Source organism: Psittacula echo (assembly GCF_963264785.1).
Source record: "Psittacula echo genome assembly, chromosome: 3".
Taxonomy (NCBI): Eukaryota; Metazoa; Chordata; class Aves; order Psittaciformes; family Psittacidae; genus Psittacula; species Psittacula echo.
In genome coordinates, this window is record NC_137736.1 from 6,746,330 (window position 1) to 6,761,984 (window position 15,655).

Consider the following 15,655-nt stretch of genomic DNA (forward strand, 5'->3'; position numbering starts at 1 on the left):
AGAGTAGCCAGGACAAAACCAGTGCCATCCACCTCTCAGCCAAACACAGTTTGCAGTCACCACTGACCAGGCTGGGGCTGACACTGCAATCTGAGCAGGGCAGGGTTTATTCCCAACCCCAGATGCCAGCACAAAACTCATCCTTCAGAGGCACACGTGAAGATGAGTGGTGTTCCAGGGGTGGGAGAGCACTTGCCTGTGGGGCAGGGCTGCTCCCCATCACACAAAGGTGGGTTTCAGATCCTCTTTGAAGTTCACCACGGGCTGGGGCCCGCTCTGGTGCTGTGTCCGGTGGCCCATGCAGCTGCTGGGCTCTGTGTCCGTGTCCGTGCTGCTGCTGCCCAGGGAGCCACGCGGGCTCTGGAAGCAGACCTCACAGCAGGGCCGGTGGCAGCCGTGGAACATCTCCTCAGAGCTGCTGCTGCTGCTGGAGTCCGAGTCCGGGTAATAGTACAGGGAGCGCAGGGAGGGCTCGGCGGGACCCCTTAGGGTGCCCTGCCGCCGCCGCTGCTCCTGCAGGATGCACAACGAAGATCCCTGGGATTCCGGCCATCCTGGCCATCCCTCTGGCTGCAGGCAGGGCTCCCCAGAGGTGGCTGGAGGGGACGGTGCTGGCGGGTGCAGGAGCCCTCTGCCAGTGATCTCCCCTTCCCTCCCCGGGGAGATATGTGCTGACTCCCCACAGCCCCAAACGCTCGCTTCCTTCACCCCACATGTGGCACAAGGGGACACGTGTCCATGGCAGTGAGCAGAGACAGGGGACAGTGGGATCCTCCGCCGCCGTCTCGCCAGGTAGGGGCTGAAGGGTGTGTGGATGCCCAGGTAGCCCTCCTGGGCCCCCCACATTCCTTTCTGCTCTCCTGGGGGACCCTGGCTGCCATGCGGGAGACTCCCAGGTAATGCGGGGCTGCAGGTTTTGCCATCCAGGCTCAGGTCTTGCAGGATTTCCCGCAGCTTCTCACTGCTCACATAGCTGACTTTGGGGGACGACTGCCAGGCCACCCCAGCCGAGATATCCTGGTCCGGTAGCTCCTCCAAAGGCTGCCCCTGTCCCATAGGTGTCCTGCACTGCTGGACATCTTCCAGGCCACATTCCACTTCATCCCTGTTGTCAAAAGTCATCACTCGAGAGCAGACAGGCTCATGGCTCGCGTGTTTCTGGAGGTCCTGGGCATTGCTGCAAAGAGGCGATGTACCCAGCAAGCAGGGAGGCTGCCACCCATCCCGCTCCGGATCCGGGGGGCAGCAGTTACCCTGCGCATCCCCACACTGCCCTGTGCTCCGGGTGCAGGGAGCTGGCGGCATCGCACAGGGATCGCAGCCGCCCTCCGCAGACATCAGCCTCATCAGCTTCTCCTTGGCGCTGCTCACTTGCTCCTGCAGGCTCTCGATCACGGCGTTTTTCTGCATCAAACACACACACCCATCAAGCATCAAGCACGGGGCCAGGCAGAGGGCACAGAACACTGCCTGATGCTGCCAGAAAGCCATCACCCTGCTCTGCGAGAGCCCCACTGGCAGCGTGTGTGACCTCGTCCTCCCATGGAGCCCCCCTAAGCCCCCCAGACGTGGGTGCAGGAAGCCTGTGGGTGCACTGAGACTGGCAGCTCTATGGGTGCTCCTGGCCATGCAGTGCAGGCGAGGGAGCAGGAGGCTGGAGACAGAGCACCTCCCCTTTAGATTAACCACTTCTGACTGGGCTCTGGGAACCAGGCTCTCCTGCTCTTCTCCCCATGTGGTGGTTGGTTTTTAACTTGAAACCCTCCAGATTATGCTCACATTTTTGTGCTTTGGGGTGCAGGGCGCTGTGACAAAACAAAGCAGCTCCTCCCCTCGGGAGGGAAGAAGCCAGACGGGGATTGCCCTTTAAAGCCTTCAACCCGCAAAAGGGAAAGGGAGAAGCCAGTGAGGCTGGGGGAGGCCGACAGAGCCCGGTACCTCGGTAAGCAGCCGCTTCATGGAGTTTTTCTCCCCTATTAGCTGATAGAGCTGCTCCTCACTGTACACCGAGCGGCAGCTCCTGCTGGGGCTGGTGAAGTATTTTGCCATGTGGCTCGTGGTCTGGCTTTCTTCTTCAAAGGCTTTCCACTGCCGGAGCTGGGGAGAAGAGGAGGGCGTTATCCGTGCGGCACGCACAGCCCCTGCCGACGCGGCAGGAGGCAGGCGCAGCTCCAGCGCCAGGGAGACAAAGGGATGGAGAAGGGAAGACAAAGGCAGGGTGTGATGGAGGAGCAGATACAGGCGGCGAGAGACACGGCAGTGACACTGGGAGCCTCCCACCCATCCGACCCCTACCCTGTCCCTGGCTCCAGTTTTTAACACAGAGAGGGTCAGTGCCTGCGCTGCATCCTCTGAGCCCCCTTCCTCTTCTCCCCCGTCCCTGACTCTGTGACAAACAAAGACTGTGTCACACACACCTCCCTATCCCCGAATCACCCGTGACAAGCTGATAACCAGCAATGCTCAGGATCCGCTTCCTCATCTAGTGTCTGCCTTGCGCAGCCCAGCTCCAGCTGCTTATTGATCTCTGATGAGCAATAGAGGAGCAAGCTCATTAGGAAAAATAAGCTGATGAATTAAAAGATCCAAGTTAAATAAAATGCTCAAGGCCCCCAGGCTACAGCAGAAAAATGGCGCAGGCAGAGTGCAAGCACAGCTCGTCAGCTCCTCTGCCCCCACTCCGAGAGACCTGACACTTGACAGAACATCACCAGCAGGCACGGTGTTTGTCAGGGGAGGTTTGGATCCTCCTCCCAAGGGCTGCTCATCCAGTCAGTTGGGACCCTGCAGTTCAGCTGCACCAGCTGAGATAGAACGGGACCTCTGGACATCATCTAAGTCTCAACCACCCTGCTCAAGCAAGGTCCGCTGGAGCAGGTTGCCCAGGACCATGTCCAGCTGGGTCTTGAATACCTACAAGAATGGAGACTCCACAACCTCTCTGGGCAACCTGCTCCGGTGCTTTGCAACTTCCACAGAACAAAACCAAACCAAAACAAACCCAAACCAAAACAGTTTTCTGATGTTTAAATAGAATTTCCTGTGTTTCAGTTTGTGCCCTTCACTCCATGTCCCACCAGTGCACACCATGGAGAAAAGCCTGACTCCCCCTTCCCTACTCCACCCCCATCAGTATTTATACACATCCCTGAGATCCCCCAAGCCCTCTCTTACACAGATGTGCTCTTTCTTCAGCTTTACCTCTTCCTCCCTTTCTCACCTCATTTCCTTGAACCCAAACATCCCTCCAAACATTAAACTGAGTCAACAACTATTTCCTCTCCCTGTAACAATGGAAGCATTTTTCCCACTAATGTTGTGGCCAGACACCAGGCTGCTCCTGGAGGACACAGGAAGTAGGAGAGCCTCACCTCGCCACAAAAGGCTTCCTTCAAACACCTCTGTGTCCTCCTACTCCCTTGTGCCAAACCCCAGCTTCCTTCTCCAAGAGCAGAGAGGACAGCCTTCCCTGGGGACCACCAGCCACAAAGACTCTGAGCCTGGTGAGGCCATCTGGATGGCCAGAGCCTGGCTCTATCCCTGCCCTTGGTGGGAATGAATGCGTGGGGTATGAGGAGAAGACAACTGTATGAAGGACAGATCCCACTACCCACATAGAGGAGGAGGAGGGCAGCAGCTGCTTCGCCTCTACATGTGCCCTCTGTGTGGCTGCTACCCATGGCACGCTTGTGCAGGATGAGTTTCTGAGCATCCCCTCTGCAATGCCCCTGCGCTTCTTGAAGACTCAAGGGACTTGCCTGGGGAAGCAGAGCCACGAGGGGCTTGGAGGGTGAGGTGTGCAGGTGAGCTCAGACATGTGGGGAAAGAAGCAGAAAAATAGCAGCTTGGGCCATGTGGCTGCAGTTCTCAATGTCCAAACCCGTGCCTGTTTCCAGGCAGGCGGTGGGACAGACGTGACAGCCTACCTGTGGGACAAAGATGAAGCAGTTGATCGTGGTTGTACACACAAAGATGCCTCCAGAGGTAAAACCAAACAGCAAGTTGTGCCAAGCACGGAAGAAGCGGTGAACTAAGCAGACAGTGCTGGCAGCCAGGAAAACGAGGTTGACCCCAACGATGAGCGTCAAGGACTGGTTGACTGGCGGGGAGCTGACGTTGTCGGTCAGACCGGCCAAGTAGGTCCCGTACAGCAGGAGGATGCTCTGGAAGCAGAAAAGAGAGGTTTCCAGAGTGTGGAAAATTACAGCCTGATGGTGCCAACCCCCACGTCCTGCTGAGCCCGGTGAGCTCAGATACACTCAGCGCCATCCTAATTAACGCTCTTTGATCTATAATGCAGCCCTTCAGTGCGTGGAGGTGATGCTGCAGCAAACGCCCCGCGTGCTGCTGTGGGTCAGAAGTGGGGCTGGGGGGGAAGGCATGAGTGAAGGTGCTGGCAGGCCCTGGGGGTCCCGACTGAGGGGCACAAGGAGCTGAGGGTCAGGTCTGAAGGTGATGCCACAGAGCAGGGCATGGCTGGGAGAGGCAAGATGTGAAAACCTCTCCACGGGCGGCCTGGAGCAGGAGCAGCAAAGACAGACAAGAGACAGAGATCCCTGCGGGGATGCCGCGGTGCCATCAAGGAGCAACGACATACCTCTGAGGGAGCAGGAAGGAGATTCAGGAGGACGTTCAGGAGGAAGAAGCAAGGCAGAAGAAGCGGAGGTTTAGACTGGAGGGAAGAGGATGTACTTGGTTCCTCTTTAAATAGAAATCCAGGAAACTCCCAGGTGCAATCCTTCTCCCTTCCCTTGGCTGTTTCCTGCCTGACCCTAGTAGCAGTGACAGGGGCTAGAGACGTGCACTGTACACAGAAGCCCTCTCTCCCTTGGAGCAGGTCAGTTGTTTCAGAGCAGGCTTCCTTGCCACGCTGCCCCACAAGTGTCCCACATGTGCATCTTTCCAGTGTGCCTGGGATTAAATTACCCAGCAGGATGAATCCCTACTTTCCCAGGGCACACTGTGAGGAAATGCCGAGTATTTTTTGCCTGCCTGTGTAGCACAAGGCATGGTCTGCCTTAGGAATCATAGAATCACAGACTGGTTTGGGTTGGAAAGGACCTTAAGATCATCCAGTTCCAACCCCCTGCCACGGGCAAAGATGCCTCACACTAGACCATGTCACCCAAGGCTCTGTCCAACCTGGCCATCTAACAAAATCCCTGCTCCTGCAAGGACCCAGGACACAGGGAACAGGACTCCTACATCACTCCTGTGCTACCCAGTAAGTTCAACAGTTGGCCTTTTACTAAGAGATGTTGAATTGCTATTTGGGCATCGAGCAGTGCTTTGTGACCTACGGTGCAAATGTGCTGTAGATCCTTCTGGACCCCTCCATGCTGTGGCTGCTTGATGACCACAATGGCCACTGCCAGGGATAGGGTCTGGAGGGACACTCTTACAGGCAAAAGAGGTTGATGTCCATGGTCTTTGGTGAGACTCCCAACTTGAGAGCACCATGAATTCCCGAGGGAGGTTGTAGTAGCAAGATGTGCCTCACTGGAAACTAGGCTGATGTCCACCCCTGCATCATGGGATCCGCACTGGATCCTAACCATGTTCACCATGGCACACCTCCAAGTAAATGGCCAAAGGTAAGCCAGCTCTTAATCCCTGAGCAAGAAAAAATCCAGCACCAAAGTCACATTAAAATTCATATAACCTATCTGGGACACAGACAACAGCACTGCTGTCTGGTGAACCAGGGCTTTCAGTGAGCACAGCACTAAGTTGTTTGTTTGTTTGTTTGTTTGTTTGTTTTAATCTTGAGCAGAGAACTTTGTTCCTAATCCCAGGCATGGCCTTGGCCAATCATTTCTGTTCATTGCTCTGGGCCAGGAAAACCAGGATAATAAACTGAGTGGTTTCACAAAGGGCTGAGCACATTAATGCTGTGGAAGCTAAGAAGTGCTATGTACACGCAGAGATGGAGCCTACTATCACATCCAGATTAACTCCAGAGAAACCACTAAAGAAACAGCTCCAGTAGGATCAGGTTCAACCCAATGCTAATGAAGAGTACCTGGGACTGGCAATGGGGATGTTTGATTTCAAAAAGCAGTTTGTAGGAGCTGTAGGTGAAAGCATTAACTGTCCAAACCCTAACACAAACTGGGGATAAAATGAGAGGTGAAGACACAGCACCAAAGGCCAGGGAATGCCTGCAGTCCCTAGCACCCAAGGACTTTAAAGGGCAAGCTAGACTAATGTATTTAAAATGAAGTGTAGTGGGGGAAAGGACTTGGCCATTTCATGAAGTCTCTTTCTGTTCTTTTTCCTACAGTTTTGGGTAGATGGTCAGTGGCCTACAGGGATGCTGGAGAAGGACTCTTCATCAGGGACTGCAGTGATAGAACAAGGGGTGATGGGTTCAAACTGAAACAGGGGAAGTTCAGGTTAGATATAAGGAAGAAGTTCTGTACTGTGAGGGTGGTGAGGCACTGGAACTGGGTGCCCAAAGAAGTGGTAAATGCTCCATCCCTGGCAGTGTTCAAGGCCAGGCTGGACAGAGCCTTGGGTGACATGGGCTAGCGTGAGGCATCCCTGCCAACAGCAGAGGGTTGGGACTGGATGATCTTAAGGTCTTTTCCAACCCAAACCATTCTGTGATTCTATTTTACACTGAGTCAGAAAGGAACTGCCTGTACTGCAGGCAGAGATGGAGCCATTCCCAAAGAAAGGCTGTGATCTCACAAGCTTCGTCAACATCAGCTCTCTGAAATGCGTCCAGCCTCTGCCAACCCAGGGACAGATGAGACCACAGATAATTACAGCAGTAATTATACCTACATAGTTACATCAGTACACATAACTCTCCCGGAATAAGAATGGCCATGAGCAGAGCTACATCAGTGAAAGTGTACCTCAGTGGTATAATTTAGCTGATACACATCCTGTCTGGGTAGGCACCAAGCACTTGTCATCAGCACCTCCTTGAGCTGGAGTCAGAGGACTCGGGGGCTGAGCCACAGAGTGCATCTCTGCAGTGGGCAAACACCTGAGGCCTTATGGAAAAAGCGTGCTTTAGAAAACAGTAAGACACAAGCTTTATGAAAGGAGATGGATGGGGCATGGGGGAGTTGCAGGGGGAGAACTGGACAGGCAGTATGGGCACAGTGTATGTGAAAGAGATGGTGAAGCAGGGCAAAAGTGGCTAACAGCTTTTACAAGGGAATGCAAGAAAACACCCACGTGGGAGATGGGAGGGCTTCCAAGATGAACAGGAGAAGCTGGAATCTGCAGTAGGCACGTAGCTTAGGCAGGCAGCGAGACTACCAACACTGCTAAACAGTTTAGGCTGCGAGGCTGGGAGAGGGGAGATACAATGGGAGTATCAATGAAGAGGTTACATACCTTAAACCCTAATATGAGAACGAGCCAAAGATCGGAATAAAGAGATGCGCAGGACTGCACCCGGCTCACTGAGCAGGTCAGGCCTTTCTCTGTCGCCTAGGAGGCAAGGGGAAGGCAGGAGTGAAGGCTGCTGCCCTGGCCTGGGAGCAGGCACAGAGCCTTGGCCAGATAGGTGCACACATCCGAGCAGGTCTGCTCTGTAAATTCCCAAAGGAACGGCCAAAGCTGGTGCTGCCGGGGGGATTAAAGCAAGGAACATTTGGGCCCTCTGCTGCCAAAAGGGCTGGTTAAACTTTTCTCTAAAGCATCTGCAGAAGCCATGGACCTCTCCTGTGTCACCAGGTGACATGCACAGGCCTGGAAATTTTGCAGCAGACCCTCACCTGTGCAATAGACCGGACACAAACCCAACCCAGAGCACCCAGAGGGCTTTCTGAATTGTTCTTCTTTCTATGTTTTTAAACAGCACCTCCAGGCACCCGACCATCCACTAACTTAGTGCAGAGAGATCAGACAGGACACAGGGCAACCCTCCACTGTCCCTCCTCATCCTCTTACCCGGAGCGAGACACTGAGGCTTCGGAAGCACTGGACTGGGTCAGAGAATACCCACGTCAAGAGCAGCACAGCATCCGCCAGCACCAACACTGCCACCATCGCCAGCAGCTGGAGGTCTTTGATAATCTGCAAACAACGCAAGAAGTAAATGCTACCGTGGGGGGCAAATGGACACCAACGACCTCCATCCCCTTGGGTCTCTTTCTGATTGTTTCTTCCAAGGGATACATCCACCCTAATGCTTTTCCCAGAGTGGAGTCCAGTGGCTCGCCTACGTCTGAGTCAGCCACAAGATCTCTGTCTCAAGCACCCAAACTCCTGGAGACCTAACCAGGATAACCAACATCCCTCCGATGCTGGAGCTAGCTGGTAAATGCTATGACGGAAAACAGCTCTCCAAAACAAGAGCATCAGTCCTTACGCTCGTATCACAAGCAGAGACCAAAACAGTGGGGAGAAAAGGCTGATAGGGTTATAATTTTGCAAGTTCATCACAGATGCTGGTGCCTCAGGAAGGGGGGTGCTTGCTGCTACCCAGTTCTCCTCATCTCACCTTTCATCTGAGACTTAATTTTTTCACCCCTGGAAAGTGGCCACCAAAAGCTGTGCAGGCACTGTTACACACACAAATTCATACCTAGCTGGCTCCCGTTTCTCTATCAGCTGCTGTATCCCCTTCCTTCAGTGCTGCAGAGGAGCACCCAGCTGTTCCTCCCTTCCTTTGAGAGCAGACCAGATGCCCCTGAGGATGGCTGCTTTATTTCCCTCCCACAAAACCCATCAGCCCAGACCTGGGCACAAGCAGTGGTGCGTAGCGTAAGGAAGGCGCGTGGCCAATGTAAAATGAGAACAAGCTCTCTTGGTGATGGAGCTGGGATGTTCCACAGGGAACAGGCAGCCTGACAGAGCACTTGCTTGCCTGCTCCTGTCTCTCTGTGCAGGAACAGATGCACAGTGCCCAGCCAGGTGTGAAACCAGCGCTGTGACAGTGGCACCCATCCTCATCACGTGCTGCTGCTCCCTGCTACCCCACACCAGCCTGGGGCTTGCCGGTGTCCCCCCATCGCTCCCCGGTGCTGTGTACTCACCACCCGCTTGTCCGGCACCCGCTGGGTGAACACCCTGTAGAGCCGCCAGCTCTTGCCCAGGACAGGGCCGAACACCAGCGAGGTCCCGACGCAGAGCAGGCAGAGCCGAACCTGCCGGGGCAGAGCGAGGGACTTAGGGAGCAGCTCGCAGGGACACCCGCACCCTCCCACCCTGGGGTGCAATAAACATGGGTGCGCATGTGCCTGTGGCCTTCTGGAGGGTCACATCGCATCACCCACCGACCATAGGGTGAAATGAATGAAAAGGCACATATTGCTCCTCTGCTCCGCTCTGGTGAGACCCCACCTGTGTCCAGCTTTGTTGTTCTCAGTGACATGGACCTGCTGGAGAGGGTCCAGAGGAGGCACACAAAAATGATCGGAGGGATGGAGCACCTCTGCTATGAGGGAAGGCTGAGAGTTGGGGTTGTGCAGCCTGGAGAAGACTCTGGGGAGACCTCATTGCAGCCTTTCAGTTCTTAAAAGGGGTCTATGAGAAAGATGGGGAGGCACTTTTTAGCAGGGCCTGTTGCGACAGGACGAGGGGTGATGGTTTTAAACTAAAAGAGGGGAGATTCAGGCTGGATTGTGAGGGAAGAATTCTTTACAATGATGGTGATAAAACACTGGCACAAAAGGGGTGGTAGATGCATCATCCCTGCAGATATTCAAGGCCAGGCTGGATGTGGTTCTGGGCCACCTGATCTTGTTGAAGATGTCCCTGCTCATTGCAGGGGGTAGCGCTAGAGGAGCTTTGGAGGTCCCTTCCAACCCAGACTATTCTGTGATTCCATTCCTCCACAGGCATGCCTGCTGCTGCCTTCTCCTCCCCACCGTGAGAGGCTCATCCTTGTCAGAGAGGCAGGCAGGGAGAGGCAGGCAGCTGGTGAGCAGCAGGGGCACAGAGGGTCCCAGCACCCATAAATGGCACCTCCATTGATTCTCCTCAGCCCAGCAGCTGAGCAGGATGGCAGAGGCTGCTCTTTCTCAGTGGGGCAGGGTGGTTGCCCCAGGTCAGCACTCAGGGTTCCATCACACAGGGCAGTGTTTTGATTGAGATCTGCTGTGTAGCCAAGAATCACACCTGCAACTGGGGCTTGCATGAACAGCAAAGGCCATTCAGATGGGAAGTATCCAGTTGTGTTTTGTGTACGTGGAAACCACAGCCCGGCCAAATGTGCCCAGCAGCAAGGTGGTGACAGGCTGCAGCCAAGACAGAGCATGTGCAAACATGCATGTACATGCACATGTGTGCATGTATGAAGGCACCCACTCCACCAAACCTCTCACTCACCTGAATGAGCTTTTCCACCGAGTCTCCGGATGGCAGGCTCTGCTCCTGAATCCCAAAGAGGTAAGCACTAGTGTAAGTCAAGCCACTGCCCAGCAGGGTCACAATGTTCAGATTGGGGCTGGACATCTTCACGATCCTCCAGGAAACAAAGCAGGGAAGGTGGTGATAGTTACTGAGTGTCATGACCTGGCAGCATAGGGGAAAGGTCCCCTTACAGGGATGATGATGGCCACAAGGGATGCTGACACACTGTCTCCTCCCAGGCCCTGCTCTCCACACCTCCCTCTTCTAGAAGCTCAGCCATTGCTCCATGGGACATACTGTATCCTCCCCTTTAAGGAGGGCTTCACTCTCCTTAAAGCATTCATTTTGCCCTACCCCACTACTCCTATAGGACAGCAAGATCCCTTCTCCTCAAAGCAAACAGATACCAGGCTTGCCCCATGGCACCCCTGCCCCTTGCATGGTTCTGTGGCACAGAAAAGCATCCCTGAGGCAGCTTCAGCCAGTGTCTTTATGGACAAAATAAAGTGGCCACACGTCCCCACAGCGGCACAGAGCCAGGGGAAGCAATGTCCCATGGCCATGCAGGTGGCACACAGGACAGCGCCCAGCTCTGCCCCCCTGATTCAAGGTCAACATCTTCCTCCACTGTCCTCTGCTGTACAGGAGCAGAAATGGAAAAACCTCACCAAAGCAGCCAGGGTGACTGTCCCCAACAGTAAGCTTTGGGTACAGCAGCTACGAATGCCTGCAGGAACAGGCTCTTCCCACTGCTCCTTCCTCGGAGGAGATACCTCCACCCTCAGCACAGCCTCAACGTCAGGAAGCTGCCAGCAATGTTCAGGTTACCGCTTCCCCTCTGTAATTTCACCCCATCACTCATAATCCTGTAACTGTACTCAGGGAGGGGAGAATCGACCCAGCAATCTCTCTCGACCTGTTACCCTTCTCCAGCAAGCCCATCAAGTGAAAGCTGTAGCTCCTGCCATCCCCCCGTGTAGCTCCATCCCTTCTGCTAACAAGTCATTTCATTGCTTTACCCTTGAGCTCCTTCCTGGCTTGCAGCCTCACAGACACAGAGCCTGGGACTCAACCTGGCTCTCTCCTTCCCCTGCCTTCCTTGCTGTGACTCAGCCCCTGGGAAAGATACTCATCAGTTCACCCTCTCAGCTGCACGCTGAATAAGGCCTCCTTTGCCCTCGTGGGTTCAGCAGACAGACCAGTATTTATTTGCTACAGTGCAAATAAATAACACACATTCATTACAGCTTGCTCTGAGAATAAATTAGGGGCCTAAATAATTTGGTAATCAGTTAGGATGGTCACCAAACCCATCACCACTCTGCTTCAGTAAATCAAGTGCTTGAGGCCAGGATACAGGTCATAGGGCTCAATAGAAACCCTTAGGAGCAGGACCTTCTTGAATGCATGGTGGTCAGAAGGAACATTAAGGTCCTTAACTCAACCAGAGCACTGAAACAGCAGCAGCCCAGCCTGCATACAGATGCACATCTCCGTGCAAAACAACAGCACATGGAGCACAAAGGCTTTTCAAGTTCAGGCTTGGAAAAGGGATGTAACCCCAGGGGAAAGAAGTAGTTGAGAGACCAAGGGACCAGTGAAGCTGAGCAGAAGGTGGCAAGAAGGCAGGAGAGACATCCAGAACTGCTGAGGAAGGCTAAGTGCTGGCTGAGGCAGTTTTGCAGAGCCTTCTGCTTGATTTATGCTGCATTCAGGGGAGCGGGACTTTTTACATCCTTTGTACAGACTGAATAGCACCAAGGAAAGGCTGCACTTCAACACCAGCTTCTCTTACCAATGGGGATCATGTTCCCCACCAATATGCACAACCACCAAGATGTGGCCCAAGCGGCCCAACAGCAGGAAGGATGTGTGCACACTGTGGAGAGCATGATGGCTTTGTTCATGGAGCTATGCTGCTCAAACTGATGCTCTCAGGACTGTGGAGTGGAGATAGAGACCGGGTCTCTTTCTTCTCAGTCCTGTTGATGGTTTTATTGAATAGCACCTTTGGGATGAGACCATGCACTGCTGCCGGTGCCAAACCAGAGGGCATCCATGCACTCTCTTGTCCACAGCTCCCTCCCTTTGGGAGGAAGGGAGCAATCAGAGCAGGACTGTCTCCACCAGTGATCAGCACTGGGTGTGATGGAGAAAGCTGCAATATCTCTGGAATTGCCCTTGCTTGCCCTGTCCTGCTCCCTCAGTCTTGTACCCTCCTGGCCATCAGCTCAGAGCCCGGTCCTGAAGGAGCCCGACCCCACTGCTTCAGCTCAGGGGAACTCCCACAGCAGGAAGGGGAAGCCCTTACCTGTTTTTCCTGAAGCGAATGGTGAAGACAAGAAAGAAGAGTGCCAGCAGGACTCCTCCAGTCAGGAATGTCCACACAACTCCCAGAAGAGCAGCAGAGAAGGATGGGGAGCTCTTCCCACTGCGGTCAGAAGATGTCTGCAGGAGAAGGAGTGAGGAGGAAGAGGACATTGCTGGCACCACTGTACCAGATCAGGGCTAGTGAGCTGTGTGTAGACTGGACGCAAGCTGTGCCACTTGCTGAGTGCACAGGAGGAGAGGGCAGACCTGGAGCCCTCATCCTAAGGCCAACTAGCCAAATCCATAATGAAGCCGTACAAGTGACTCAGAAACCTCAGGCAGCCCTGGTCATGCGAGAGCGGAAAATAGGTGATAGTTCCCCACTTCTCTCTGGAGGAAGACCCCAGTTTGTAGCGCACTGCTTTAGGAATTGGGCAGCGCGTCCTTGGCTCCCACCCTCACCCCTACAAACCGCAGGTACCCAACCAGCTGGGTGACATGACCGGGAGCCAGCGGCACAGAGAAGGGAGTGGGACAGTGTTTGTCAGCTGTGTTAGGCAGTGACACAATGGGCTGGGCTTCACCTCTCCCTGCTGGTCCTTGGTAGACAACAGCTGAAAACTGGCTTTTGAGGGACACTCCCAGCGCGGGTGTGATGGAGGCACCTCGTTCCTTGCATGCAGGTGACCTTATGGTTTTACATCTCCATTTAAAACACTCCCTGCTATCTCTCTATTAACATAGGCTGGATAAAATGATCCTGTGTGAAACAAGAAACCCATTTCCGCTGTGGATCTAAAATACTCCAACATTTTTAACAGGGTCTGCACGTGTGGGTTGGCTCACACACAGTAAAGTATTAGTTTTACTTAACTTCCCTTTAAAGAGAAGGAAGATGACAGGGATTGAGCTTTCACACACCTCCTCACTAACTTCCGTGGTGTTTTCTCAGGTATTCCAGTTCACCTGCATGCAATTTCTATGGCAGAAGGCTGTTTTCCTGACAGCTGCCACTGCCCCAAACTTTCAGTTCTCCCCTTAAGGTCTGAGCTGTTTCTGCTTCCAGCCTTGCTAGAAATAAATCTGCAGGAAGAAGTCAGACAGTTGTTTCCAGCCAGTGCCTTGTCTCCTGCTTCCCCAGCTGAGCTCCTTTTCCTCTGGGTAAGCAAGAACATGGCACAGCCTGGAGAATTAAAGCCAACACATAACTCTTAAACCAAAAACGTGTCGCTGCCACGTGAGCACGGGTGGCTCTTGCCAGCCCACAGGCTGGAGCCGCTCTGGTCTCCGGGTAAAGCAAGTCCCTGGCTGGAAGACAGAGCCAGCCAAGAGCTGCTGCTGCTGCGTTATGCTGGGATACAGCCCTGCTTTGCAGCAGTGTGAAGGGATCCCTGGGGATTCATCTCTCTCCTGCAAACTGCTCCCCACCTCTTCTCCCTATTCCCTGGGGGTCTTTTAGCTCTCTGGGAAATGAAGACCACACCACACAGTGGAGATGGTCAGCCAGGCTGGTCTCCCTCCCCTTACACTAGGACCTGCTGTGAAATACCTAGAATCAGGACTATCTTCCCTCCTGCCCAGATCTGATGGGGCTGCTCAGGGCTGGTACAAGGCTGCGATTCCATCCTATTTCTGTGTCCTGCCTGGTCAAGCCCGTGAGTAGCACCTGGGTTTTGCCACTGAGACGAGCAGGGCAGACTTGGCACCCCAGGGCTCCCACACTTCACTCCCAGCTGCATCCACCAGCAGCATCTTTCCAGCTCTGGCCGCTGCTGAAAGCATTACTGCACCCTTTTCCCAGGAACCACCCAAGCATCAGAAACACCTCTGTGGTTTCCACCTTTCCTTTCCAAACACATACGTCCTGTCCCCCCTCAACCACTGTTTCCCTGGATGTTGATGCTACTTGAAGTTGATGGAGCGCTTTGTTTGCCGCTGAGCTGAGTAAATCCTGGCCCTAGCAGGGGGAATATTAATTGCAAGGCAGCTGCCTGAGCCAGAGGAGCCAAGCAGCTTATGGTCTTCTAATTAAAGGCCCATGGTCCTGCAGAACATGGTGGAGAACCAGGCGGGCCAAGCCTTGCTGGTCCATCCAGCAGCCTCATGCAGAGCCAACTGCAACTAAGTGCATCCCAGCGTCATTTCTACTGGCTTAGTGGTAGGGGGAGGTACCACTTATTATAGATGATGACTTTTAATTAAATCCGGCTCTATTCATATTTGAGAAGCACTTTGAAGTTCTAGGGGATGGGAAAGGTCAAGGGCAGAGGAAGCATCCCAGGCCACTCCTAAGCGGCTGTCAAGCTGGGCAACGCATGGGAGGGCTGCTTGACACAACTTGGCTGTTGTGGCTGCTTCCTCACCTTCTGGCTAACTGCTGGGTGTCATCTAGACAGGGCTTGTCTTGGAGGCCATCCCAGGAGGTGACAGCATGCTGCCTGTGGCTGGACAGCTGTGCCCCCCTCTCCATCCCTCCACCCAAATCCACTCCTTGGGGAGCAAACCTCTGCCAAGAACGCTCCCCTGCCCCCGTACGTACCACTGTGACAGTGCAGAGCTCCTGCAGCGCCCGATGGTGCTGCTCCTGGCTGCCAAAACTGGAGCTGCCATTGCAGAGCTGAGAGCAGTTGAATCCTGGCTCCATAGCACATCCTCAGCCGTCATCCAGCCTTACCTTCACCCCTGCCAGAAGGACAGGGGTCAGCTTTCTCCAGCAAGAGGAAGCCTTTGGTGTATATCACATCCCCCCCATCAGCAAGGCGAAAGGAAGGGGTCCAGCAGCCTGGAGCTGAGCTTACCCCAACTGCTGCAGCGCACATCCAGAGCCAGGACAGGGAGCACCCACCTCCCGCCGTCCCTCGGGGTGTCCTCTGCAGCGACGGGAGTCAGCACAGGGTGCGCGTTCCCGCGGAGCACGGTGGCATCCCAAGCCTTGCTGTATCACCCTGCAGAGCAATACACAGCAGGGTCACAGCAGCCCCTGGGCCCTACACCCCAGCTGAGGACCCAAAACCAGGAGCTGTGCTGG

General features: G+C 54.3%; 1 protein-coding gene across 1 annotated transcript; it reads right to left on the reverse strand.

The window, feature by feature from the left end:
- Positions 1-219: 219 nt before the first annotated feature.
- GPR156 (G protein-coupled receptor 156) lies at positions 220-15,271 on the reverse strand (the record flags this gene model as incomplete). The annotated part of the gene is made up of 9 exons (XM_080614076.1): positions 220-1,404; positions 1,939-2,097; positions 3,927-4,163; positions 7,354-7,449; positions 7,912-8,037; positions 9,000-9,110; positions 10,294-10,429; positions 12,629-12,765; positions 15,167-15,271. The coding sequence occupies 9 exons, from the start codon at positions 15,269-15,271 to the stop codon at positions 220-222; spliced, it is 2,292 nt and encodes a 763-aa protein (XP_080470202.1).
- Between the last annotated feature and the right edge of the window lie 384 nt (positions 15,272-15,655).